This window comes from Psammomys obesus, unplaced genomic scaffold (genome assembly GCF_907164565.1).
Source record: "Psammomys obesus unplaced genomic scaffold, mPsaObe1.curated_primary_1811, whole genome shotgun sequence".
Taxonomy (NCBI): Eukaryota; Metazoa; Chordata; class Mammalia; order Rodentia; family Muridae; genus Psammomys; species Psammomys obesus.
This window is the reverse complement of record NW_026586662.1, coordinates 9566422-9594327: the sequence shown is the minus strand read 5'-3', so window position 1 is coordinate 9594327 and position 27906 is coordinate 9566422. Positions and strand designations below refer to the sequence as shown.

The window sequence follows — 27906 nt, the reverse complement described above, 5'->3', positions numbered from 1 at the left end:
ATGTCTAGGCGGGAAGCCGCAGCCAACGCTTCCTCCTCGGGCGTTCCTCCCCGACGAAGCTCGACGGGGTCCCGGGGCGCCGAGCGGACGGCGACGGAGGAGCCGAGCAGGAGAAGCCGGGTCGGCAGCAGGGGTGCGGGCAGTGGCTGGAGAGAGCCCGCGGGTCCCGCCGAGGCCCCGGCCGCCGGCCGCCGCGAACCGCCGCTCTGCTTCGGGGTGAAGAACGACGTGGTGGGCGCGGTGATAGGTGAGCGCGGGGCGGCCGGCGCGGGGCGCAGATCCGGGGCGGGCGGAGGTGGTGCGGCCGGGAACCTCCGGGAAGACTCGCGCGGTGCCCTCGAGGTGGTTATCCTAAAGGGCGCGGACCTGGGGGGTCAGAGCCCCGGCGCCGGCTCTGCCTCGGTTCGACTTGAGGTCGACTTAACTGCGGGAAAGCGGTGCGCGGAAGGTCTTGAAGGGCCGTTTCCAGCTTTTCGGAGATGCATTTGCAGTGATGGGGACAGGCTCTCGACACCTGGCGTTAATTCCTAGTCCCGGTTATAGTTGGGGTTCTTTGCTTTTGTTTGTTTTTGGTTCCCTGGGTCTTTGAAAGTTAAGAGATTTAGTTCTAAATGCCTGCTTTGTGGCATATTTAGTCGTATGTTTTAAGGCTGGTTACCAGAGAGGACAGATTACGTTTCCAAGATTCACGTCCCCCAAAAAATCTGAATGAGTTCTCCAACATTTGAACGGGACCCTCACCAGAGAGCCAATAGGTTTGTAATAGAAATTTGACATGCTGCAAGAAAGAATGAAGTGTAGGCATTGGAATACACGCTTTTGTTGTGTATGCATGCCACTGGTTTTTTTTTTTTTTTCCTTATTCTGGGTATTGAACTCAGGACATCCCAAATAACTAGGTGCAGACTCCACTACTGAGGTACATCCCCAGCCTTGTAACCTGTATGGTATATTTGTGTGTGTGTGTTAAAATATGAGACCTATTTTCCCCTTCCTTCCTCTCTTTCTCCTTTCCTTCTTCCATCTCTCTTTTCCCTCCTGTTAATACTCAGGATTGAACCCAGAACGTCATAAAGATTACGGAAAAGCTCTACTCCTCATCTGCTGCCAAGCCCCACCCTATTTTTATGCTTAAAAATAAGTATATAGTGCAGTTATTAATGATAATTGGAAGATTGTGTCCCAGCTCTTCCGTGATCAGAACTATGCCATTTCTCACCTCCCCGGTTCTCCTCGTTCATGTGCCTCCACGTCACCATTTAATGTTTTGTGATTGGCTTACTGTGGTTAGCATAATGCCTGTAACTCTCATCTGTTTCGATGTGTCTGAATCTTAAAATTTCCCTTTTAAACACTGAAGGGTAGTTCTGCATATCTCTTCCACTGCTGTGCTTATCTGTTATCCCCTGATGATGAGGGCACAATATTTCCAGTCCTTTTTGTATGTGTACCCAGACATGCCAATGTTCAATTAGTTGGTGGGGCTTTTTGTTTGTTTGTTTGTTGTCTGGTCATACCAGTAGTCACAGGCTTCCAATTTAACCAAATCCTTAATTAGAGCATGTGCTTTGTTTTAAATTAACAGCCATTCTAGGGGTAGTGGTATAGACCCATGGTAGAGCATTGGCCTAGGATGTACAAAACCCTTGATTGAATACTAAAGTATCGCAAATTATCTTTTTAAAAGAGAAGGGTAAAGTTAGGTGTGGTGATATAGGCGTTTAACTCCAGCCCTCTGGAGGTAGAAGCAGGCCACATTTATATAGAATGTTCTGGGAAGGTTGGAACTATACAAGTTCGGGTAGAGAGAGAGGAAGAAGGGAGAGGAAGACAAAGGAGAGAGAAGGCTGCGTGAGGCGTTCTCCATAGGACAGAGAGACACAGCAAAAGCCAAGGCAAGACTGAGATGGCAGGTGAAAGGGCACATGGCTAGGAGACAGCCATGTGTATAAGTGGATTAGTATAAGTGGGTTAAGACAGACAAATACTGATTGCACCTATAGTGCTTAAAGCTTATTGAATAAATTTTAAAACAAAAACAAAAAATTTAAAAGAAAAAATAAGAGACCATCTTTTTGTAGTTACTGTCAGGGCTACACTGTTTAGAGATGTTGAGCACCTTATAGTCTTAAATGTTTCTGAAGAAGTACCTGCTCAGATGCCTCACCCTTTGTGTTTTGTCAGTCAGGGATTACATGGAGGGTCTTAGGCATGCTACTGAGGCAAGTGTTGTCCCGGACAGCTGTACTTCATCCTCGCTTGACCACTGTATTTTGCTAGATGTGGTGGCTCAGTGCCTGAATATGCCACCACTTAGGAAGCAGAGACAGGAGGATGGCCTTGAGTTTAAGGCCAGTATGGGGTGCCTAGGCTATACTATGAGTCACTGTCTTAAATATGTGCACGCATGCACACCATCCTGGATTTTGTTATTGTTAACCATGCCTCTAATTTCTTCACATTCTCTTCAATACAATTTGGATCCAGTTTTTGTATATGCTGGAATAGAATTGTTTAGTCTCCATCTTGGCAAAAGAGGACTTAACCATACAAATGTGAAATACCATCCTCTTCCCCCATCCAAAACAGAACTATTTACTCCACCCTAAAGAGCTTCACTTGATTGATTTGGGGACAAACCACACAAAGTTCTTTTATTGATTTCAGTTCATAATAATATATTTCTTTATTTTCGAAAACAGGTCGTGGTGGGTCAAAAATTAGAGAAATCCAAAATACAACAAACACTAGAATACAGGTAAGTCATCTGTGTTCCTGAACACTGAGAGTGTTCATGAGGAGCACACGACTCCAGCATTTGCTTGGTGCTTTAGCATGCTGGCATAGTGAGTGGCCGAAGCGCTTCACAAAAATATTCTCCAGCATTTGTCCAAGTTTTCCTTTTCTAGTGTAGGCTTTGAGAGTCTTGGAAGTAAAAGCTAAACCTTTAAATACAATGTCCATTTAAGAATGATAACTGGACAGACGGTTTCATGATTAAGAACACTTGTTGCTCTTACAGATGACCTGGGTTCACTTGTCAGCACCCACATGGCATCTTACAGTCATCTGTAATTCCCATTCCAGAGCATCTGGTACCCTGTTGTGGCTTCCATGGGTACCAGGTATAAATCTTTAGAGCGAAAAAAAAAAGAGACACACCTGCCTGGCATGGTGGCAGATATGATCAAAGTACATTGTGAAAGTACACTGTAACCGTGGCCAGAGAGGGGACAGAAAGAGTGTAAGAGGCAGAGTACCAGGAAGTCTTCTGGGAGTGTGTCTCCTAGAAGTGACGGGTAAGCTATATCCACCAAATCTCAACAGTATGGCTGTCTAACAAGATCTGAACGATGACACCACCAATAGACATGCGAACATGGAAGGAGGAAGCCTTGGAGGAACCCCACCTCTAGGTGAAGAAATGATGCCTATCATCCACTGAGTCTTGTCTCTGCCTGTTAGGGTTAGGTCTAGAATTCCATGGTTTTTATTTCCCCCTTAGTTGCTCACCTTTCTTCTTGCCTCCTCTAACCATTCTCCACAACAGTCAGAGGAGTCGTCCTATTACACAGTTATACAGTTCCGTTTTTGCTTTAAGAGCCTTTGGTGGTTTCCTAGACTTTGATTTATTTAGCTATTTAGTTGGAGTACTGGGGATTGAACCCACAGCCTTGTACGTATTTTTCTAGGCAAGTATACTACCACAGAACTACATACCAACCCTTTAATGTTTTTGTTGTACTTATTTATGTATATATAATTTATTTATTATTTGTGTGTAATACACGCGTGTATTAGTACATGTGGAGGTCAGAGGAAAGTGTTCAGTAGTAAGTTCTTTGCTTTCAGCGTGTGATTCTTAGAGACCTAACTCAGGTCGATGGGCTTGGGCAACAAGCACCTTTACCCACTGAGCCATCTCACCAGCCCACCCTTCTTGAACAAGGTTTCAGTGTTTAGCCCAGTTTGGCCTTGAGCATAGTGTTTAGTACAGGCTATCTTGTAAGTCTAGATTCTTGTGTGCTTCAGTCCCGTGAATGGTGGAATTACATGTGTGCACTACCCCAAGCAGCTAATCCAGACTCCTCGGCAGAATTTACTCGACCTGGCCTGTTTTAACCCCTGCTATTCTTTTTGTCCCACTGTGTGGTTGTCTTTTTCTCAGCAACTTCTACTGAGCTTTTAGGTGAGCCAAGTTACGACATCTTTGGGGAGCTGTAAGGCCTCCTGCTTTCCCTTCTATGTAGGTATCTCTCCATCCTCGCAGCATCTTACAGTAGTTTCATTTTACACTTACCACAGAGTTGTGTTATCCGTAAACCCTGGAGTTGACAAGACAACATTTGGCATATAGTAGTTTCAAAATAAATATTTAATAAATGTTCTGGGCCTGTAAACCGCTCTGCTCAGAAAGACCACAATTTCAAGACCTGTCTGGCTACAATGTGAGTTCATAGCCAGTGTGGCATGTGTGAAGCTCTGGATTCAATCCTCAGTTCTCATTTCACTAACCCTATTAAAAACCTAAATCTGTGGGTCAGTGGTGGCACACACCTTTAATCTCTGAGTTCAAGCTTAATCTGGTCTATAAGGTGAGTTCCAAGACAGACAGGAATACACAGAAAAACCCTGTCTTAAGAGACTAAACCAAACAAACCCCCAAAAACCCTAGATTCTTCATTGTTATACATGTATAATTAGAGAGTTCTTTTAATTTAAAATTTTACCTTACCTAACTAAAGTTCAGGAAACTATAGTAACTGTAGGTTACTCTACTCCAGCTGTATCATTCTACACATATAACCCCTAAAAAATACTATTTTACAGGCTAGGAAACACTTACTCATAGTAATGTCACCTGTCAGGTTAATATGTGTGTGGAGTTAAGAGGACAACTTAGGGAGTCGGTTCTTTTTTTTCTGTCTTTAGTGAGATCCAGAGATTGAACTCAAATTACCAGACTTTGGGATCAAGCACCTTTGACTACTCAGCCATCTGGGCAGCCTAGAGTGTTCTCAGTTTAAATTTACAGATAGTAAATTTATTACCTGGTAGGAGAGAAATCCAGGTGAATGAACACACACATACACACACACACACACACACACACACAGGATCCCATTCAGAGAGTATAGGAAGGCTGGGTTTGCATTCTTTGCAAATTGCTATTTGAAACTGAGTAATTATCGGGGCTTGGTGAGGAGACTTCAGTCTCACACATGTTTCTCCCTTTGTATCTAGGTAATAAAAGGAAATCCTGAGGCAGAAATCAAAATTTTTGGCAATAAAGCCATGCAAACAAAAGCAAAAACAGTGATAGATAATGTTGTTAAAAAACAACAAAATTACATCCCAGGACACAGAGTTGGTAAGTAATTTTTGCACACTTAAGTTCTATGGTTTACTGTTATTGTTATTATTATCATTATTATTGAGATAGATTCTCACTATATACCTTTGGCTGGTCTGGAACTCACTATGTAGACCAAGCTGGCTTGAATTCATAAAGATCTGCCTGCCTCTGCCTCCCAAGTGCTGGAATTAAAGGCATGCACCACCATGCCCATCCTTCTTTAGAAATGTTAAAGATACTTTTTGTCAGTGTTTATACTGGTTTTGGTTAGTTCTGTGTTAGTCTCCGGTATAGGAAAGGTGGCCTCAAACTCATAATCTTCCTGCCTCAGCCTCCTGAGACCTGGGAATACAAGTATGCGTCACTACACCTGATTTTTCTTTCAATGTTATAAATATCATATTTTATTCCTTTTCTTAGACAGAGCTTTACATTTTTCAGATCTCTCCATATTTTTTCAATAAAAAACCAGATTACTTTCGTTTTTCAAAATTACGTAATGTCAGTAAAGGTGCTTGCCCCCACGCATAACAAACTGAGCTCAGTTCTGTTTCCAGAACACACACAATGGAAGTGGAAACTGGCTGCGTCCTACATGTTGTCCTGACATACATGCCCCATGCCATATCCAGGGACCTGTGAGTGCACACACAAACTCTCAATAAGCAAATGGATTGGGTGGGGAGATGGATGGAAAAAAAAAGTGCATAATTCCTGTGGCTACTTAACTATTATGGTTAAATCTGGTTTCAGTTTTAGCCACTGGTGTGTTAAAATGAAAGAACTCGTTAACACACACTTTAGTATTGAGGGTAAAGATTGGTCCCATGTGTGTTTGTGCCTATGTGTGTGTGCTCTAGCTTGTATTCAGAAGCCAGCAGTAGATCTGATTGCTCTCCACCTCCTATCTTGAGTTGGATCTTTCAGTTGGGTCCAGACTTCACTGATTGGGCTTCTCTACTAGCGAGCTTGCTCTGGAAGTTACCCTTTTGTCCACCTCCCTAGTTCTGTGATTACAGGCCCACTTTGAATTGACATGGGAGCCTGGGGATTCATATCTTGTCCTCATAAAACCACCTCCCTAGATCTTGAAAATTATAGCTCTTTATGGTTCAAGTATTAATGTCCTATTATAAATAAACACAATTTTAAAAATTGCATTGGGGGCTTTTATGCTGTCGTGATTTACTTCAAAGCTAATTTTGTAAAAATCTTCAACAGACATTATTGCGTTCCAACCTTCTGTTGGAACAGATACCAGTACAGGTGACAGTGTAACAGAAGATCAGCCACTGATAGATTGGGATCAAATTCGTGAAGATGCTTTGAAATGGGAAAAGAAAAAATGGGCAGGTCAGTCCTTATATCCTGACACATATGTGTGTTGATGTCTTTTTACTGCAGTTCTTATCCTTTGTAGCCCAGCTTCTTTATCGGTGGGTCATAACACACATAGCATCATGTAACTGAATTCAAGGGTCATGAAAAATGAAGCAGTAGTACAGGTTTCTGAACACTCAATGACAAAACATTAATTTAGGATCAAAAGCATAGTGGATCTGAGGTGTTTGGGGCAGAACTCACTTGTGTTCCAACACAGGCCTTCACCACAGCCTTGGTTCTGACAATGTGCTCTGCATTGTTTATTCTCTCATACCACATGCCACCAGATACCACCTGAAACACCTCTGCTCAGGTTTGAGACTATTATATGCTATGAATTGCAATATTTTTTTTACTGTACATGCAGTTTTCTGACCTTACAGAAACATCCTTTAACTACAAAAAAAAAAAAAGATTTTATATTTTTTAAACATTCTTCAACATGTTAACTATCATATTTTAGAATGTTTGATTCTAAAAATCACTGACTAGACATGATTACACACACTTTTAACCCCAGAACTCTGGAGGTAAAGGCAAGGAGATCTTTGTAAAATTGAGGTCAGCCTGGTCTATATAACAAGTTCCAGACCAGCCGGGTGACATAGTGAGACCCTGTCTAAAAAAAGAAAAAGAAAAATTTGCTATTTGAGTTACTGAGGAATTTAAAAAAAAAAATCATTTAATGAAGTTGCCTTGGGATTAGGACAGAATTTCCAACAATTTATGAAATGACCATTTTGTACTATGTGTTTGTGTTAAGTGGCATTCTTAAGTATAGATGATTAGATATAAAAATACAGTTCTCAAAACTCTTTAAAGACTCTACCCTGTAGTGTTATTCAGATAAGATTTTATATAAATTCTTTGTATATAAATAAATAAGCCAGGTAGTGGTGGCACATGCCTTTAATCCCAGCACTTGGGATGCAGAGACAGGTGGATCTCTTAGTTCGAAGCCAGCCTGGTCTACAGAGCAAGTTCCAGGACAGCCAGGGCTGCACAGAGAAACCTTGTCTGGAAAAACCAAAAATAAGTAAATAAATAACTATATCTCATTAGAATACAATTTTACTTTGATCTTTAATAAATGGTGAAATTCTATATATACCAAAAATTTTTAAGTAAATCTCTGATTTATTAGCAGTGAATATTTGATATGTATATCTGCTTTACATAATATCCAGGGTCATGTAAACATTTCAACAGTGAAAACTGGTTCTGAGAGAAAAAGTTTAAAAAGTCCTGCTCTATAAAAGGTCTACTCTTAGACTGAAATTGAGCAAACTTGGCTACTAAAATGAAGCAGCAGTATAGTACGGTTAATGACTGTTTGGCTATACAGGCTGGAGAGATGGCTCACTGCTTAAGAGTACTTGTGCAGCCATGAGGACCCGGGTTTAGCTTTTAGTATTCCACCCACATGAAAAGCTGGATGTGATCCTGTGCACACCTGTAACTGTAGCATGGGGTCAGGAGATGGAGCCAGGAGGATTGGCTGCCAGCCTAACTGAAAAACTCAAACTCCAAGTTCAGCAAGACATCCTGCCTCAAAGGAATAAGGTAGAAAGGGATAGAGGGGGAGAACTGATGCCCTTTGGCCTCCACAAGCTGGCGCAGACGCTCACACACAGATATGTGTATACATACTTCACATATACGCAAAGGTTAATACACTAATAATCAAGGACTCAGAAGCTGGTAACTATAATATTATGTGTGCCAGAACCTCCCCAGTTTTTAGACAGTTGATGTGTTATGAGGTGCTGTGGTAGGATTTAAGCTTAAAAGAGTTAGAATGAGTTTTTACAACCTCAGGGGCTGCAGAGAGAGTCAGAACAGTGCTTGTCACATAAGCCTGAGGACCAGGTTCAGATTTCCAGCACCCACATATAAAGCAAGGTGGGTGCTGATCATCCGTAATCCCATGGCTCGGGGAATGGAGACAAGTAGATCCTCGGAACTCAGGCCAGGCAGTCTAGCCTATTGGTCAGCTTCAAATTCAACAAGAGTCCCTCAGTAAAATAGAGTGCAACTAAGGAGGACATCCACCATTACTCTCTGGCTTGCATGTGCACACATACATACATAAACACGCACACCACACCCAGATACAGAGATAGATAGAGACAACCTCAGAAAGTTGAATGAGGATTTATAGTTAATGCCTAAAAGTAGTAGTATAAGAGCTGGGAATTTGTGGCTCAGTGGTATAGAACTTTTCCTAAACGTGAAGGTCTGGGTTTGATGACCTGCATTATAAAAATTAACACTAATGGTATGGGACTGAAGAGATGGCCTCATGGTTAAAAGTGCATAGTTCTGCTCTTGCAGAAGACAGGAGTTTGGTTCCTAAGACCCATGTCAGTTGTCTCAGAACCACTTGTAATTCCAGCTCCAGGGGGATTCAGTGCCTCTAGCCTCAGTAAGCACCTGGACTCACATACCCACACACAGACATACACTCATATACGAAATAAAAATAGCCTGACTGGGTAGCAAATGCCTTACTTCCAGCACACAGGAGGCAGAGGCAGGCAGATTTCTGTATAAGTTAAAGCAAGCCAGCGTGACATAAGATTTTGTCTCAAAAACTAAATAAATAAAAATAAGTCTAAAAGATTTTAAACTAATCATATGGACCTTTGAAAAAAAATGAAATCAATTCAAAGTGTTTGAGAGCAAATTCATTTGTTGTAGTAATATGGGCTTCTTTAAAAATCATGCTTTCCAGCCAAGCATAGTGGCACACACCTTTAACCCCAGCACTCAGGATGCAAAAACAGGTGGATCTCTGTGAGTTTAAAGCCAGCCTGGTCTACATAAGTGAGTTCCAGGACAGCCAGAGTCCTGCATAGAAAAAAAAAAAAAAAAAACAAAAACAAAAAAAACCCTCATGCTTTCCTTTCCTTTAATGTTAAGACTCCTTCGTGGGGGCTGCAGACATGCCTGGATGGTTAAGGATGCCTGTTGCTCTGGCAGAAAACCCAAGTTCAGTTCCTAACACCCTTGTTGGGCAGCTCACAACTGCCTGAGACTCCAGCTCCAGAGGATCTGACTGCCTTTTCTGGTCACAACGGACATCTACACACACATGTGGCATACACTCACACAGCTGTGCACACACTTATATAGCAAGTAACAAAACACGTCTATTTTTTAAAAGATTCCTTCCTGGGTGAAAAATGTAGTTGAACGAGAAAGCAAAAAGACCTTTAAGGCTGACATAAGCCTAGGTGGCAACGTGAGCTATCTAAAACTGTTTGCATAGAGAACTTAATATTATTCTAGTTTGATACCTGTAGTCTTGAATAAGTGTTAGTAATGTACATTCTCATTATTTATCAAAGTTTGGATTGTCGTCTTTGTCCCAGATTTACCTCCAATTAAGAAAAACTTTTACATAGAGTCAGCAACGACAAGCTCAATGTCACAAGTGCAAATAGACAACTGGAGGTGGGTAGTCGTTTCATTACTCAGTGTGTGCTTAGGCTCTTACTGTCGGCTCATTAGGCAAGGGTTTTGGATGACTGTATTGAGACGCTACACCCAACTGCCATGTTTGAAAATCGGGCTGCATCTTACCTGATGAGTTTTAGAGCATTGTTGTTGAATGACTACAGTGGCTAGTGGTGGCACATGCCTGCGATCCCAGCACTCAGGAGGCAGAGCCAGGAGGATCATGAGTTCAAGGTCAGCAAGCCGGTCACAAACAGTGCACAACTGCAATGATGGAAGCTGGTCTCGGTGACATCCTTAGCCACTGAACACTTACTGTGGTTCTTACAGCCAAGGAGCAACACATGCTGGAGCTGTAACAGTCCACCTCAGCCTGCTTGATAGTGACCTCAGACGATCTTATAATGAACTGAAGAATTCCTGTTTTGAAGCGATTGTAGCTGCCATAACACAATGCAATGCATTATTCACGTGTGTGGTGACAGTGACTAGAGCGGTGAGGATGTGTCTGTGTACAGCTTGTAAACTATGAGAACAAACTACTGCTCCTAGATTATATATTTGTTTATCGTTATTTCAAAGTACATTCATTCTAAAAAAAGTATACTAGGGCTGGGGCTGTATCTCAGTAGTAGAGTGCTTGTCTGACATGTAAATACTCTGCTTTTGGTCCCCCCAAATTAAAATGAATTACTATAGGACTGAGGATGTAGTTCAGTTGGTAGAATGCTTGCTTAGCATGCACAGAACCCTGAGTTTGGTCCCTAGTACCACAAATCCAGGCATGAGAGGGCATGATGGCACATGCCTGTAATCCCAGCGCACTAGAAGGCAAGGATCAGAAGTTCAAGATCATCCTTGTCTACATAGTAAGCTTAAGAGCAGTCTGGAGTACAAGTCCCTGTCTCAAAAAAGAAATAAAGAAGGAATTACTGTGTGTCGAATTATAACATTATACTACAAGGAAACTCATACCTTTCTTTATAGAAAAAAGTTATTTATTTCTATTGTATGTGTATGCATGAGTGCTTGCATAGAGTGTGTGTACTACATGAGCGCCTGCAGGGTTATCGCCTGCCTTTTGTGGGTGCTGGGACCCAAACCCTGATCTTCTGCAAGTATAAAAAATACTCTTCATCCCTGAGCTGTCGGTCTATTCCCAAACTCATATATCTTTTATCGCAGTTTGTTGACAGCATTAAGAAGCAAGTTATTGGTGAGGACTTTGTGGGAAAAGATGAATAAGAACAAAGTAAAATTATATGTATGAGAATATCATAGTGACCCTGTTGTTTTGTAGACTAACTTAAATTTTTATTTATTTATTTTATTACACTTGTGTCTGTGGGTGAATGGCAGTGGTGTTCCTGCCAGGGTCATGTATGGAGGTCAGAAAACTTGCCAGGTCAGTTATCTCTTTCCACTGTGTAGGTCCAGGAATAAAATTCAGGGTGGGGGTTGAGACAGTGTTTTTCTGTGTAGCCTGGGCTGTCCTGGACTCGCTTTGTAGACCAGGCTCATCTTGAACTCACAGAGATCCGCCTGCCTCTGCCTCCCCGATTGCTAGGATTAAAGGCGTGCGCCACCACACCTGGCTCCAAATTAATTGTGAAAGGGGGCTTGAGACATAGTCTATTTAGTAAAGTGCTTGTCCCCAAAACAGAAGGGTCTGAAGTTAATCGCCAGAGCATGACAAGCTGGCTTCATGAACACTGGGGGACTGCAGGCAGGCAGTTCACGAGGGCTTGACTGTAGCGAGAATTCTGTAAGTTTGGTTTCTTTTAAAAATACAGAAATGTTACGGGAATATGTTTTCATTTTAATCTCAGGTGGGGATAAGAGGTTGCTTCACAGCAGGTGACTATAATTTGCCTCGTGCTCTAGCAGGGGTATCTTTTTGCAAGCTGTGTATAGTTTCTGCGTGCATGTGACGTTTGGGATTCTGGGAACTTTTCAGAGAATATATAAATGCTAGGGCCCCGAGTGGCTGGTTAGTGGTTGGATGCTGTTGGTTGCTGCTGTTCTCTGTTGCAGTTTGTTGTGGTTTGTCAAGTGGCCGAGCTCAAAGAAATGAGATTAAAGAGACAAGAAGAAGAAATTGAATATCCTGACAGCAAAGCTCAAACATGCCCCAAGGAACTCTGCCCCTAAGCAACAGGAAGTCCAATGATAACAATGCCCCCTCTCCCCTCTATCCTTTATTCTCTCCTCCCTAGTGTTGGGAGCTTGAAAGGATGGAGTAAGGGTGGAAGGGAGAGTAAGGAACCCACAAAACAGCAAACGCCAGCTACACGTGAGAGCCCGCTAGCCTGCCTACCCTCCTCGTTTAGTTCCAGGACAATGAGAGACCCTGTCTCCAAAAACAAGACAGAATCATATCTGAGGTTGGCTCTGTTCTCCACATTCACATGCATGCATGTGTATACACATTTTCAAAAGGCCAGGTAAAGGGCTGGAGAGAGAGCTTAGTTACAAGTGCTGTCTGCTCTTGCAGAGGACCCAGGTTCAGTTCCTAGAACCACATAGCAGCTCACAACTGCCTATACCTCCAGTTCTAGAGGATCTGATACTCTTTTTTTGTTTGTTTGTTTTTTTGGCTTCCTTGGAGATTTCACACATGAGGTGCACTTAAGTAACATACATGCAAGTGAAACACTCATAAATATAAAATTAAAAAAAAACTTTTTAAAGTCAAAGTTGGGCTGGAGAGTTTAATTTCTTAAGAGTTGTAAAGGACTCGTTTGGATCCCTAGCACCCTAATGTCAGCTCACAGCCATCTGTAACTCAATCCTAGGGGATCTAACACCCTTTTCTGACCTCCATAGGCATCAGAAATGCATGGGGTGTACTTAAACACCAGCAGACAGAGAAAACATTTACACACACAACAATAATAAAATTTTGAAGGCCAGGTTGTATTTGACAATCACATAAAGATCTGTATAAGCATACTGTAATGTTCATGAAACAGAAGTTGCCAGTCAGTGACCTCTCAGAATTAATTGGCATGACTGTATTTTAAATTCAATTTTAAACTGCCACATGTGATGGGTGCCTGTTTCATTAGATAATAGTTTAGAGAGTGATGTCTCCAACACTGGAAAGTTGAGGGTTTCTTTAGGACTGGCAAGATGGCTCAGAAGCTAAAAAAGTACTTTCCATCAAACCTGAAAACCTGAGTTTGACACCCTGCAATCCCCAGGGTGCAAGTTGTCCTCTGACCTCTGCCTGGGCACTGTGGCAAGTGCACCCCACCACCAACATACACATATATACACATTAAATAAATATAATTTATATATTGGTTTGTTTTTTTCCTGAGACTGCTCTCCCAGTCTGGCCTCAGATTTACTGTACAGCCAAAAATGACCTTGTGTTTCTTACCCTTCTGCCTCTACCTTCCTTATGCTGAGATAGCCTCATGCCCCGCGTCTGCTATGCTGGGGAGTGAGCTCAGGGCTGCATGCATTCTAGGCTAGTACTCCACAAGTTAGCTAACCAGCTAGCAGTGAAAAGGTGAAAAGGTTAAAAAAAATTAATGCAATAATTTATTTTTTCAGTGAAACCCATTACCTTTTAAATACACGTGTTTATATATGTGTCTGTGCAGGCACACATGGGCGGCATGGCACCGCTATGCCGGGATGGCTTCTCTCCTACCCTGTAGACCTCAGGGACAGAACACCAGACTTGCTGTCATACACCTTTACTCACTGAGCATCTGGCCGGCCCTGTAATTTTTATTTTCAATTTTTAAAAAGTTCACATATGTGTATTATATTTATGTCATTTCCCTTTTTTTCTCCCTCCAACTCTTCCCATATCCCTTCCACTTCCTCTCAAATCCATGGTCTTTTCTTCTTTATCACTGTTACATGCCATTATAGCTGCTTAAGTCCATTTGTTGTGGCATATTTGTATATGTTTTCAGAGCTAACTACGTGGTGTTAGCTAACCAATTAGGGGCTTTGTCCTTGGGTCTTCCTCCCTCATCAATCGTTAATTGCCTATAGCTCTTCATTTGTAGGTGGGACCTTGTGAGATTCCCCCTGTCAACCTTGGCATGTCAATTGATATAATCAGGTCTTTTTAGGCAGCCACACATTTGAGAGTTCATGGGTGCCACTTCCATCCTGTATCTAGAAGACACAATTTCTCTAACGATGCCCTGATCCTCTGGCTCTTAAGATCTTTCCACCCCATCTATGGGGATGTTCCCTTAGCCTAAGATGTAGGGGTTACCTTGTAGGTGTTATCAGTTGGAGCTGAACATTTCGGTCAGTCATCCTCTGTATTTTGACCAGGTATGCCTTTCTGTAACTATCTGTCTGCTACAAAATTACCAAGAATAATTTCATAACTTCTTCAGTTCTTACCTAAAGTCATAAGCTTTTTATGAGCTTGAGTGTTAAGCCTTGATACATATGTGGACACCACATGTATTCAGTGCCCCCGGAAGAGGTTATTGAATCCTCTGGAACTGGAGCTACAAACTGTTATGAGCCACCATGTGGGTACTGGAAACTGAACCCCAGTCCTCTGCAAAAGCAACCAGTGTGCCTAACTGCTGGACCATCTCTCCAATCCCTAATAACAACCTTAAAAACTGATACGAATCTTAAAAATAATAAGACTGCTATAAAAATAATGGCTGGGTATAGTATGCATATCTGTAATCTTAGCACTTTGGAGGTTGAGGTAGGATGATCAGGAAATTCAAGGTCATTGTAAGCTACATGCAGTTTGAAGCTAGCCAAGGCCACATGAGACTGAAAAAAACAGTCTAGCAGAAAGATGATTGAGATAATGCTAAACCTTAATCAAATAACTAACCTTAGGACCATTTGTTAAGTGTTTTTTGTTATAATGTACATATTTGGATTCCATTTTTCATACTCATTCATCACCCATATAATTAAAGTAGATTAACTTTCCCTTTGCACCCTCACAAAAAAAAAGGGAAACAGGCTCCTATTTCTCTTTGTGTTTGTTGATTTGTTTACTTGTTTTGAACCAGTGTGTATTTCCCAGACTGGCCTCACATCCTCCTGTCTCCACCTCCCAAGTGCTGCATTCCAAGTGTGTGCCACCATGTCCAGCCCTCCATTTCTTAGTCTATTTCACTCTAAAATCCTAAAAAGTCTGATTTTTAATCAGTTATAGATAAATGTCTAGTTATTACCTGAACTGACTTTAAGAAATAGTTTTTCTTTCTTGAGAAAATTAAACAAATCCACTAATCCTTATATTTTCTATAAAGGAAAGAAAATTTTAATATAACATGTGATGACTTGAAAGATGGTGAGAAACGTCCTATCCCCAACCCTATATGTAAATTTGAAGATGCCTTTCAAAGTTATCCAGAAGTTATGGAAAACATTAAAAGAGCAGGTTTTCAAAAACCTACACCAATTCAGGTATGCCTTTGTTAACTCCAATTTTTCATTAACCACCCTCATCCCAAGATAATGTTTGCTAGAAGTGAAATCTCCAGTTGTGTCTTAAAAGCATGTGCCCGATGCCTCCTGCCAACACTGCCAATGTCTAGCACAAAATGTGTTCAGAAGCCTAGAGCTGAGGGACAAGAACAGATGGCAGGGAGAGTTATGCTTCTTGTTTCAGTATTTATCATTCTTTTTCAGTCCCAGGCATGGCCAATAGTTCTACAAGGAATAGATCTTATTGGAGTGGCACAAACTGGAACAGGGAAGACGCTGTCATATTTAATGCCTGGATTTATTCATCTAGACTCTCAACCACTGTAAGAATTCCTTTGGCTCCATTCTCTTACTAGGGATTTAATAGATACAAAACCAAAACTATATTTAAGTTTCTGTCTTTTCTTGCACTGGTTAGAGCGATGCCTCTTCTTGGCCAGGATGCACATGGCCATGCTGATGAAGTAGACATTCATAAAACCATTTTGGGAAGCAGTTGGCAACAGTCACCACCAAAGTCATAATAGAAAAACAGTGGAATCAAAGTTTCTAAACTGGCATAAGTCATGATGTTTAATTAAAATTGTATGAATAAATTGTTCAGTATAGTTCTGTTCATTGAGAAAATTTATTTCAAATGTTAATTTAACAGTCATATTAAAAGACCGAGTAAGTGTTTGGGACAGTGGATTTGTGGTGTATGTGGCTTATTTTCTTGCTTTTGTCATTTTATGGTGACTGTGCCTTTGTAGTAAAAAAAAGATTATGAAAACTTGTACCAGCAGCTTATTTTATATATGTTAATTGTGACTGATAAAGCAAAGTCTGCAAGAGGAACTTTTAATCATACACTTCACCCCAAAGTACAAATATGCCTTGTCTGTGTCTGTGACACTCACCATTTCAAATCTTGCACTTAATGAACTTTCTGTACATCTAAGACAAACGGCTTAGTATTGTTGTTTACCTTTTAAAGAGCCAGAGAACAAAGAAATGGACCAGGGATGTTAGTCCTTACGCCCACCCGGGAACTGGCCCTTCAAGTAGAAGCTGAATGTTCTAAATATTCATATAGTGATCTTAAAAGGTAAGTCATTTCTATAGAAAAGTGTTAATATTCACCCTCGTGTTTGTGGCAGCTTTATTTAAATTGTGTTGCCTGCAAATTCATAGCCTTGTGCATATTGACCAAGTGTTCAACCACTGAGCTATCACCCCAACTCTACAAATTAATTTACAATTAGTATGCAAAAACAAACTCAAACATACTAATGAGTTGTACCATGTGATGCAAGTTGGAGTAAATCTTTCCTCAAACTTTTTTTTTGAGACAGAGTCTCTCTGTAGTTCAAGGCCAGCCTGATCCACAGAGTGAGTTCCAGGACAGCTAGAGCAATGCAGAGAAACACTGTCTCAAAAAACAAACAAAACAAACATTGTATTATTAATCACTGCTGTGCTATTCTAGCACAACAGATTCTTGCTCTCAGTTTACCTTTTGTCATTGTAGCTTCTCTTCATTATTATCTTCTTTAGTTTCACACGGTCAGAATCTGATCTTATTAAAGTAAGAATTCCATATTTGTCAGGAGTGTCTTAGGACCAAGGTTTGTGCAGCTGCAAGCTCTCACATAGTACCAATTGTAGATTTTTCAGGGAGACAACATTTCTTCAAGAGTCAAACAGTCTCAAAACAATATCGGTTCCACTGATTAACCCAAGCACAGCAAAGGCTTTGCTGACACATTCCACTCAAAGCCAGACACAAAGGCTTCGCTTTACATATCATTTCACAAAGTCATATCATAGAGCCAAACAATGCAGACACATGGTTCTTTAGGAAACCATGTAGGCTAGCACTGTGGATAGCTTCCACAAAGAGCAGTTCCTCCTGAAATCATCAGATTCTCTTTTATTTCATCTTAATCCTATAACCAAAATGCTTAGGTTAGTTACGATTTTGAGTTATGATAGGATGTTCTCTGCTTAAACATGAACTTCTGGATTTCTTTTTTAAGTGTTTGCGTATATGGTGGTGGTGATAGAGATGGACAAATACAAGATGTTTCAAAAGGTGTAGACATCATTATTGCAACTCCTGGAAGATTGAATGACCTACAGATGAATAATTTTGTCAACCTGAAAAGTGTAACCTATTTGGTAATCATGGAATAAGGGTTTGGAATGCTGGGAGGAAAAAGAACTGAATTTGTAGAAAAATTTTGGGAGCAGGGTGGCTGTTTTATAGTGCTTCGTTTTCTGGGAATATTGCCCATTCCATTTAACGTGGTATAGAGTAGGAAAGTTAGACATTTTTTTCTCATTCAGTGGCCATAGAAGCAATTGGTAATCAAGTGAAACAAATCAGTCTTTAGTCTATTCCACAGTTTACTCTGGTCTCTGAGAAGTTGAAGTGATAATAGGTTATGGGAGAAATAAGTGTTTAGATATGAGATTGGCTACATTCTTCACTTTGAATACAGGTTTTAGATGAAGCAGACAAGATGCTGGACATGGGATTTGAACCCCAGATAATGAAGATTTTGTTAGATGTACGCCCAGACCGGCAGACTATTATGACAAGGTGGGTATGCCTAATTACATATTCAGAATAGAAGTCAGTAGATTAAACATTTAACATTCTATTAGGTTGAATTCTCAACAAATTTAGAGCATTACTTGGAAGTATTTTGATATTCTTAAGTGTAACTATAACAATGGTTACTTTATCATTGACACTTACTGGTTTCCTACATTATAGATGGGATCATTATTTTACTTTTTTTTACTTGATTATATTTGTTTTTATCAAGACAGGGTTTTCTGTATATCAGCCCTGGCTGTCCTGGAACTCTTTTGAGACCAAGCTACCTTCAATCTCACAGAGATCTGCCTCCTGAGTACTGGGATTAATTAATTAATTAATTAATTAATTAATTAATTAATTAATTAATTTATTTTTAGATACTGTGTAGCTCTGTCTAACCTAGGACTTTCCATGTAGACCAGATTGGCCTCAAACTCCCAGATACTGGAATTAAAGGGACAGACTCTATGCCCAGCTATATTTATTTCTGTTTGTATGTACGTGCACTGTGACATAGGTAGAGAGGTCAAAGGACAACTTTATGGGGGTTCCCTCTACCATGTGGGTTCTGGGAATGGAATCAGGCTGTCAGCCTTAGTAGTAAATGCTTTCATCCACTTGAGCCACTCGTGATCTTACATTGAATAAAGATAATCACTTATCTTTAGAGATAAACATTTGATTTCTGATTACTTTTCCTAACATAAAACTGAGAAAGTAATGATTGTGTGACCTATAAAGAATAATTCTTCTAGGCCTATATTCTTTGCCTTTATTAGTATTAATAGGGTATGGAGCTTGACCAGCACTCAGGGATGCACAGGCAGGTGGATCTCTGTGAGTTTGAGGCCAGCCTGATCTACAAAGTGAGTCGAGGACAGCCAAGGCTACACAGAGAAACTCTGTCTCAAACACACAAAACAAACAAAAGAATAAAGTATGAAAATATGGCCCAGTAAGAAAGAGTGCTTGTTGCTCATGCAGAGGACACAGATTCAATTACCATCATACACATCATGTGACTCACACCTGTCATTTCCAGGAAATCTGATGCCTCTGGCCTATTGGGGCACCTAGAGTAACATGTATACCCATTCACATATACACGTGTAATTAAAGTAATAAAGGTAAATCTTTAAAAAAAATAGTTATGAAAGAAGAGGGAGATAGAAAGACCTGGAGAGGACAGGAGCTCCACAAGGAGAGCAACAGAACCAAAAAATCTGGGCAAAAGGGTCTGATACTCCAACCAAGGACCATTCATGGAGATAACCTAGAACCCCTGCACAGATGTAGCCCATGGCAGCTCAGTCTTCAAGTGGGTACCCTAGTAAGGGGAACAGGAACTGTTTCTGACATGAACTCAGTAGCTGATGGGGGAACAGCCTTACCAAGCCATAGAGGATGCAGCCAGTCCTGATGAGACCTTATAGGCTAGGGTCAGAGTCCTCCTGTATCAGTGAACTTGGGGAGGGGTATAGGGGGAAATAAAGGAGGGGGGGGCTACAGCTGGGATACAAAGTGAATAAACTAATTAATTAAAAAAAATAAAAATAAAACATTGAAAAAAACTATCATGCTTATATATGACAAAAAAATAGGGGCTGCCCCTGGGCTCAAGAAATGTCCCAGAAGAGAGGCCAGACAGAATGTAAGGACCATAAGTCAGGGAGGACTATAAACAGTGTCTTCTGGACATGACAAGCAGTTGCTACACAAGCCCTATATATAATCAATCTAGTCATGATTCTAACTTGGATTGAACAGGGTCGGGGTGGGGGACTCAAGCCAGTTGCCAGTGGAAAGTAGGTTTTCTTCAGGGGTGGGGCCATGATACGTTGCTCCTGCTACAGTGGGTAACTTCATACCCACATGAAGTTACACATTATAGCAACACATTTGAACTCAGTAGGTTATGTATGTGTGTGTCTGTGTGTGAGAGAGATTAAGAGAGAAGGGGTGGGCATGAAGTTGGGAGGTGGGAGAGAGGAACCTAGTAGGAGTTGGGAGGGCAGTAAAGGGTGGATTTGTGTGTAAAAGGAAATTTACAAAAAAAGATAGTTGGATGACAGTGGAAAAGTACTAAATCACTTTATTTTTTGTTATCTGTGATTTCAAAAAACTGAAGTTGTATTTCATTGTATATGAAGGTACAAAAGGTGACCAATTTCATACTGTTATGTATGTTAAAGAAAGATATAAATTTATATGTCCTTTGACCAGTATACTTAAAATTATTTGTATTGGGCCTAAGTACTTGGTTTTCCTTGCTGACACTATGTGATAAATATAGATTATTTGGTTTTGGTGGTTTGTTTGTTCTTTTTGTCTTTTATACAGGATGAGATAAAACTAACCTTTTATTACCTTTTTACATATGAAAATTTATTTGAAGCTATATAGGTGTCCTTTATCTTTGGATAATATAAGTAAAAAATAAGGAAATGGAAAATAACCTTTTATTAAAACTAGTTAAAGATTGTATCAAGTAGCTTGACTGTTGCTGGACAACTGTTAGAATTTAATTGTAAATTTGTTTCACTTATTTAAAACGTTGGGGGTATAGAGATGTCTTTCATGAGTAACATGGCTCACAGCATGCTTAAAAATTTTGATAGCATGTTATAATAAAGATTTGATGTTGGTGTATCTTGTTTTGTTTCCAGTGCGACTTGGCCGTATGCTGTCCGCCGTCTTGCACAATCTTATTTGAAAGAGCCAATGATTGTCTATGTTGGTACTTTGGATCTAGTTGTAAGCTTGTTTTTATTGCTATTAAAACTGCTTAAAATTATGCATAAAGGGAGTGGGGGTATACTTCAGTGATAGAGTACACATTTAGCATTCATGAGGCTCAGGGTTCAGTCCCCAACACCAGTGGAGAAGGTAGCTGATTCATTATGTCTAGTCTGCTGACTCATTAGTTTACTAAGAGTATATATCAGAAAATAGAGGGATTGGAGAGAGGACTCAGTAGATAAAGTACTTGCCACTCAAACACGTAGAATTCATATTGTTAGAACCCAAGTGAAAAACCAGACAGATGTGGCAATCACAAAGACAGGATCCCAGGACAAGCTAGCTAGTGAGACTAACCAAAGTCGTTTAGCTCCAAGCTCAGTGACAGACTCTGTCTTAATTAATGAATGGGGGAGCAACTGAGGAAGATCCTGTCAACTTTGGGACTCTACTTTTATGTTGCTGCACACATAACATAAGAATAATAGTAACTATGAAATAATATTTTGTTAAAGTGATAGATAAACATTCAGGAAAAACAATGTGAGTGTTAACATTGTTTAAGTGCTACTATAATTTATTTTATCTAAAGAGATCTTTTTTCATTGTGGTTAAAAATGACACCAATTTTGTATCAAATTGCCTAAGTGCTTGCTGAATTGAGACCCATGTTTTATCATCTCATCCATCACTGAAAGTCTGATATCCCAAGTTCTGGAAGATAATTCTTGCAAAGATGACATTACTTTATGGTTGGTCCTGCAGCAGTAGCCAATAGCTTACAGCATGCCTGCCAATCATTCAGGTGTTCCCAGTCTAGTGGGTAAATAAATGGTAAAAAATCAAAGACTGAGTAGTATTCACTATAAGTGAATACTAAAAAGAAATAAGTAATTTGGCTATGGTTATTACCTTTCTGTTTTCAAAGTATTAACTGATTATAAGTGCATTTTTGAGCTGCTGATGGGGCTTCTCCCTGGTGCTGATGTACTGTGTTCTCTGAATTATTTAGGCTGTAAGTACAGTGAAACAAAATATAATCATCACCACAGAAGAAGAGAAACGAACTCATATCCAGACCTTTCTAGAGAATATGTCACCTAAAGACAAAGTCATTGTTTTTGTCAGCAGAAAAGCTGTGTAGGTATTTTCCTGTGCTTTTCCTATCAGCAGCAGTCCATTCGATTTACTCATGACTGTTTGTAGCTAATTTCAAATGGGGACAATTTGACAAATGTTTGCTAGTTGGTAATGTTATTAGAATAAGCACTTAAGATCATTAACTTTATTCTTTATCTCAGTGCCGATCACTTATCAAGTGACCTGATTCTCCGACACATATCAGTGGAGTCTCTGCATGGCAACAGAGAACAGAGTGACCGAGAGAAAGCATTAGAGAACTTTAAGACAGGTGAGTTATAATTGCTGTCTATTGCAGTTTCAGGGAAGTCCAGTATCTAGGTTTGATTGAGTCATGGTATCTTCATATTTCCCATTTCTCAGTCTGTTCTTGCCTTATAAACCCCATAATAGACTTGTTAGAGCTCTGAATATTAATCTGCTTCTAAGAAAAAACTAGCCAACTCCACAAAGACTAATACATGAACAAAAGTCTGAATACTGTGTCTGTAATGGTGACTATATCTTAGCTTACCTGAAAGACGTATGTCTCAGCTACTTCCCTATTGCTGCAATAAAACACCCTAACCAAGGCAACTTGTAAATGGAAGGGACCATTGCCATTATTATGAGGAGCTTGACATCAGACAGGCATAAGTGTTGGAGCAGCAGCTAAAAGCTCACAAAACAGAGAGCTGCATTCAGGATGGTGGCAGGCTTTTGAAACTTCAGGTACCCCCCCAGTGACACACCTTCTCCCACAGGCCACATATCCTAATTCTTCTCTAATAGTTCCACCAACAGGGGACGGAGCATTTAAACAAAGGAGTCTAAGAGAGCCATTCTCATTCAGACCATCAAAACATTCTCTTTCCCACATTGTTCAGGTAGTTCAGGAGAGAACCATTTGCTGAACTGTGGTATGTTGTGTTGTGATTTACAGGAGTGTAATATCTTATTTTTCCATTTTCACTGTAAGTAGTAATTATCATTAAATAATAAAAGAATTAATCTTCATATATCTTGGACTGCCTGTTACTGGGCAGGCTTAGTGTTTATGTGCCTGTACTCTTTAGGTAAAGTGAGAATACTTATCGCTACTGACTTGGCATCGCGAGGTCTTGATGTCCATGATATCACTCACGTCTACAATTACGATTTTCCACGGAACATTGAAGAATATGTACACAGAGTTGGACGCACTGGGAGAGCAGGGTAAGAGAGCTGGGTCTACCCTGGAGAGAAGCTAATTCTGTTTCTGGATTCCTATCACTCCCCCCAGAGACTGTTCTTGCCCAGAAACCATTTTATTCTCTTGTAAAGGTTGTTTTCCTCTCTTGACCCTTGCTTATTCTTTTATCCCTTTTCATCTCGATGAACTTCTGTATTGGCTTCCTGTAATCTGAGTTTTTTATGGTCTACATTTTGTTCTTTTTTTTTTTTTTTTTTTTTTTTTTTTGGAGATTTCTTTGGTTATGTATTCCATGTACGGTGAGCACTTAGTCTGCATGTATTGTCTGCACTCCAGAAGAGGGCATATAGGATCCCATTATAGATGGTTGTGCTTGCTGGGAATTGAACTCGGGACCTCTGGAGGAGCAGCCAGTGCTCTTAACTGCTGAACCATCTCTCCAGCCCCTGGAGATTGAATTTCAGGCCTCTCGTATACTAGGAAGTGCTCTACCTCTAAGCCACATCCCTGGGCCTTTGTATTCCCCTACCCCTCACCCCACAGGCAAGCCTAGAACTTTTTGATCTTCCTGCCTTAGTTTCCCAAGTAGGTAATTGTTTATGCTAATATTTTAAGCCTGCAGTAATTCAACAGTGAACTGTGTTCAGATTTGTATTAGCACAAGAAGTGAATCTTTACCCCTACTGTTGAACTCTCAAGCGGTTCTTAAAGTAATTGAAAATTACACCAGCCTTCTGAACCCAGAATTTCTGTCTTCAGACTTAACCTACCATAAATCAAAAATGTTTTTAAAAATTGCTGAAATGCTGAAATATTTTTTGTCTTTGTTCCCAAAATGGACGATTATGACATCTAATTTTGTAGAGTGTGTATGTGTGTGTATGAGTGCACAAATGTGATTAAGTAATCTAGGTATGATTTACATTACACAGGATAATATATAAATGTGATGCCTTTCTCTGTAAGACTTAAGCATCCTCTGATTAGATGTCCTCATGGAGGCCTGGAGCTGGACTCTGTTGCATGCTAAGGAATAACTACATTTAAATTCTAGATTGCTGTTTGTGTAATACTAACTCTGTAATGCATGTGAAAGGTTGAGGTTTCGTGTTTTTGTTCTGTTTTCTGTATTAACTAAATTATAAGAACATGGGGTTAGAGAGATGGCTCAGTGGTTAGGAGCACTTTCTGATCTTCCAGAGGACCGGGGTTCAATTCTCAGCACCCACATGGCAGTTCACAACTGACTGTAACACTGATATCTTCACACTAATGAACATAAAATAAAATTAAATAAATTATTTTTTAAAAAAGAACATGGTATAAAATAAATGACATGAACTTTTTTCCCTCTTAAAAGGCGGTCTGGCATGTCAATTACCCTTATCACAAGAAATGATTGGAAGGTTGCCACTGAATTGATTAACATTCTGGAAAGAGCAAATCAGGTGAGAAAATGCAGCTTATTAGAAATTCACATGTAATGTTTCATTCATATGTTATGCCAGGTACTATAAGGGCTCTGTTTGGCAAGAAAGACTTAAAACAAAACACTAATGTGAAGGTCATAATAGGTCAGATTGTGAGCTATGGGAGTATATGATGGGGAACACTCTAGGTCCAGTGGTGACACAGAATACATGAGAAATGGTACCATTAAGAAAGGGTGTTGGCAGACTGAGAGGAGTGTTGACAAAAATAAAGGATGTGTGAAAAAACACATAGTGGAAACCTGCTGTTTAATAATAATTCAGCTGAAAAACATATAAGGGCCATTGAGCTGCCTCAGCAGGCAGACACAAGTACATGTAGGCCTGGCAGGTCTGAATTGGACCCCAGATTCCTCAATGCGGCAGGATAGAACTGACTCCCAAGAGTTGTCCTCTGACCACAAGCATGAGCGCACACACCAAAATAAAATGTTTTTTGGAAGACGTCCTGTGTAATTGTGAGAGTGTCTGAAAAATTTGAAGGTGATTCGACATGTCATAAAAGGAAGGAACACAGAATCCTAATAACATATTTAATAATTTCAGAGTATCCCAGAGGAACTTGTCTTAATGGCTGAGAGATACAAAGCAAATAAACTAAAAAGAGAGATGGAAAAGAAAATGGGAAGACCTCAAGGAAAACCCCAGAAGTTTTACTAATGTCTTGTGTCACAGGTAAAATTTTATGGTGTAGACATTCAAATCTTTCTTTTTTGTTTTGTTGTGTTTTGAGACAGGCTCTCTTTTTTTAAATTATTATCTATTACAGTTTATTCACTTTGTGTCCCAGCTGTAGCCCTCCCCCCAGTCCTACCCTCCCTCCCTCTTCTTCCCACATGCCCCTCCCCTACTCCACTAATAGGGGATAACCTCCTCCCCTTCTGTCTGACTCCACCTAGTCTATCAGATCTCATCAGGACTGGTTGCATCATCTTCTTTTGTGGCCTGGCAAGGCTGCACCCTGCCAGGGAGAGGTGATCAAAGAGCCAGCCACATGTCAGAGACAGCCCTGATCCCCTTACTCTAGGGAACCCACTTGGAAACTGAGCAGCCTATGGGCTTCATCTGAGCAAGGGATCGAGGTCCTTGCCATGCATGGTCCTTGGTTGGAGTAGTCTTTGCAGGGGCCCCTGGACCCAGGATTTTTGGCTCTGTTGGTCTCCTTGTGGAGCTCCTGTTTCCTCCAGGTCTTTCTAGCTCCCTGGTTTTCCATAAGGTTCCCTGCACTCTGCCCAAAGTTTGGCTATGATTCTCAGCATCTTCTTTGATACTCTGATGGGTAGAGTCTTTCAGAAGCCCCTGGAGAAAGCTTCTATCCTGTTCTCTGTCTCCTACTTCCGATGAGACCAGATCTCTTTATGTGTCACTGGATGTCCTAAAACTCACTATGTAAACCAGGTTGGCCTTGAACTCATAGCTATCTCCCTGCTTCTACCTCCCAAATCCTGGGATTAAAGACATGCACTACCACACCCAGCATGTATGTCTTTCAAAACCCAAAGCTCAAATGGTGAATGTATTACAATCAGCATAATCTCTAAGAACCAGGAACATAAATAAATGATGAAATATTACTCTTTTCCCTATTACCAAAAACCTTGTTAATGTATCTTTTTCAGACATGTGCTGCCTGGGCTGGCCTCAGACCTGCCATCATTCTACCTTAGCCTCCTGAGTGCAAGGGTTACAGGTACATGACAAAATATATGACCCAGAAGTAACTTAACATTTGATCTATCATATATGTCAAAATGACTATCAAAAGTGTCAGGTGAACTCCTTGTTCATTCTTGGAGTTGTAAATTGATTTATCTCCTGTGGAAAAGACCGACCATAGTGCTTCCTCAGCAATTATATGATGTCACACATCTACTTCTGGGTATACATTCATAGCATCATACTTAAAAATGTACCCCCTCGGGCTGGAGAGATGGTCCAGTGTTTAAGAGCACTGGCTGCTCTTCCAGAAGACCTGAGTTCAATTCCCAGCACTCACTTGGCAGCTCATAACTGTCTGTAATTCCAGTTCCAGGGGATCTGACACCTTCACAGGTATACATGCAGGCAGAACACCAATGTACATATAATAAAAATAATAATTAAAAGCGTGCACCCTCACATTCATAGCATCGTATTTATTAATGTACACCCTCACATTTACAGCGTCGTGCTTTAAAAACAGCACTTCTCTCTTGGAAGCAACCCAAAAGTACAAGAGTAAGTTAATACAGTATATCACATATGTAATAGTGGGACATTTAACCTTAAAAAGATGTTACCTGTTGCAACCAGAGTGAATCTTGAGGACATTGTGCTTTAAATGAAAAAATTACAAAAGAGTAAGTACTGTATATGAGTCCAGTATGAGGCATCTAAAATACCAAATTGTAGTGGAGGCAGCAGATCAGTTTTAGGGCAGCCTGGGATTACCTGAGACCCTTCTATCAAAGAACAGTCACAGAAACAGAAAAGTGCTTTCAAGGATGGGTGGGGTTAAACAAAGAGGACATTGTTGTTTAGTGGATATAGACTTTAGAGTTTTGTAAGTTGAAAGCTATAGAAATTGCACAGTGAATGTTGTTACCACCACCGAGCTGCACAGCTGAAAATGGTTGAGAGTGATTTTATATTATGTAATTGAACCACCCTTTTAAAAACAAGAATTTTGAGCTGGGCCATGCCTTTAAGCACTTGGGAGGCAGAGGCAGGTGGATATCCTGGTTCAAGGTCAGTCTGGTCTACAGAGTGAGTTCCAGTAGAGCAAGGGCCACCAAGAATCAAGATACAAAACTAATGATTTTGTAAATAGTAATTTTCCCCCATTTACTTTTTAGGATTCAAGATTTTATTCAAAGTGGAATTGTTGAAACGTGCATCAATATGAAGAGACTTGACTGATTCTTAAAATAATAGTGTTTTAAAATGTAGAATTTAATGTTTTATACTTTCTTTAATAAAAATCAGTAGTTTTTAACCTTGTTGAAATTTTTTTCATGGATATTTGTAGTGCTAAGTTGTAGTGCTAAAAGGTTTTATCTAGGGGCTAGAGAGATGGCTCAGAGGTTAAGAGCACTGGCTGCTCTTCCAGAGGTCCTGAGTTCAATTCCCAGCAAGCACATAACCATCCATAATGAGATCTGGT

General features: G+C 40.3%; 1 protein-coding gene across 1 annotated transcript; it reads left to right on the top strand.

Annotated features, from left to right (window-relative positions):
- Ddx43 (DEAD-box helicase 43) lies at window positions 1-27654 on the top strand. Its single transcript, XM_055602478.1, has 17 exons — window positions 1-247; window positions 2703-2758; window positions 5245-5371; window positions 6578-6709; window positions 10114-10195; window positions 15460-15616; window positions 15842-15960; window positions 16614-16724; window positions 17656-17797; window positions 18121-18221; window positions 20891-20978; window positions 21976-22103; window positions 22265-22374; window positions 23159-23297; window positions 24635-24722; window positions 25311-25439; window positions 27599-27654. Exons 1-16 carry the CDS (start codon window positions 1-3, stop codon window positions 25422-25424), a joined length of 1941 nt encoding a protein of 646 aa, XP_055458453.1. The 3' UTR covers window positions 25425-25439; window positions 27599-27654.
- The last annotated feature ends 252 nt before the right edge of the window (window positions 27655-27906 follow it).

What these genes read in the sequence shown, in the direction of transcription:
- Ddx43 (XM_055602478.1), top strand. Translation starts at nt 1, where the DNA reads ATGTCTAGGCGGGAAGCCGCAGCCAACGCTTCCTCCTCGGGCGTTCCT. An exon ending in TTGGTACTTTGGATCTAGTT is followed by an intron (nt 20,979 to 21,975) that starts GTAAGCTTGTTT and finishes TGAATTATTTAG; the next exon opens with GCTGTAAGTACAGTGAAACA. An exon ending in ATTAGAGAACTTTAAGACAG is followed by an intron (nt 22,375 to 23,158) that starts GTGAGTTATAAT and finishes TGTACTCTTTAG; the next exon opens with GTAAAGTGAGAATACTTATC.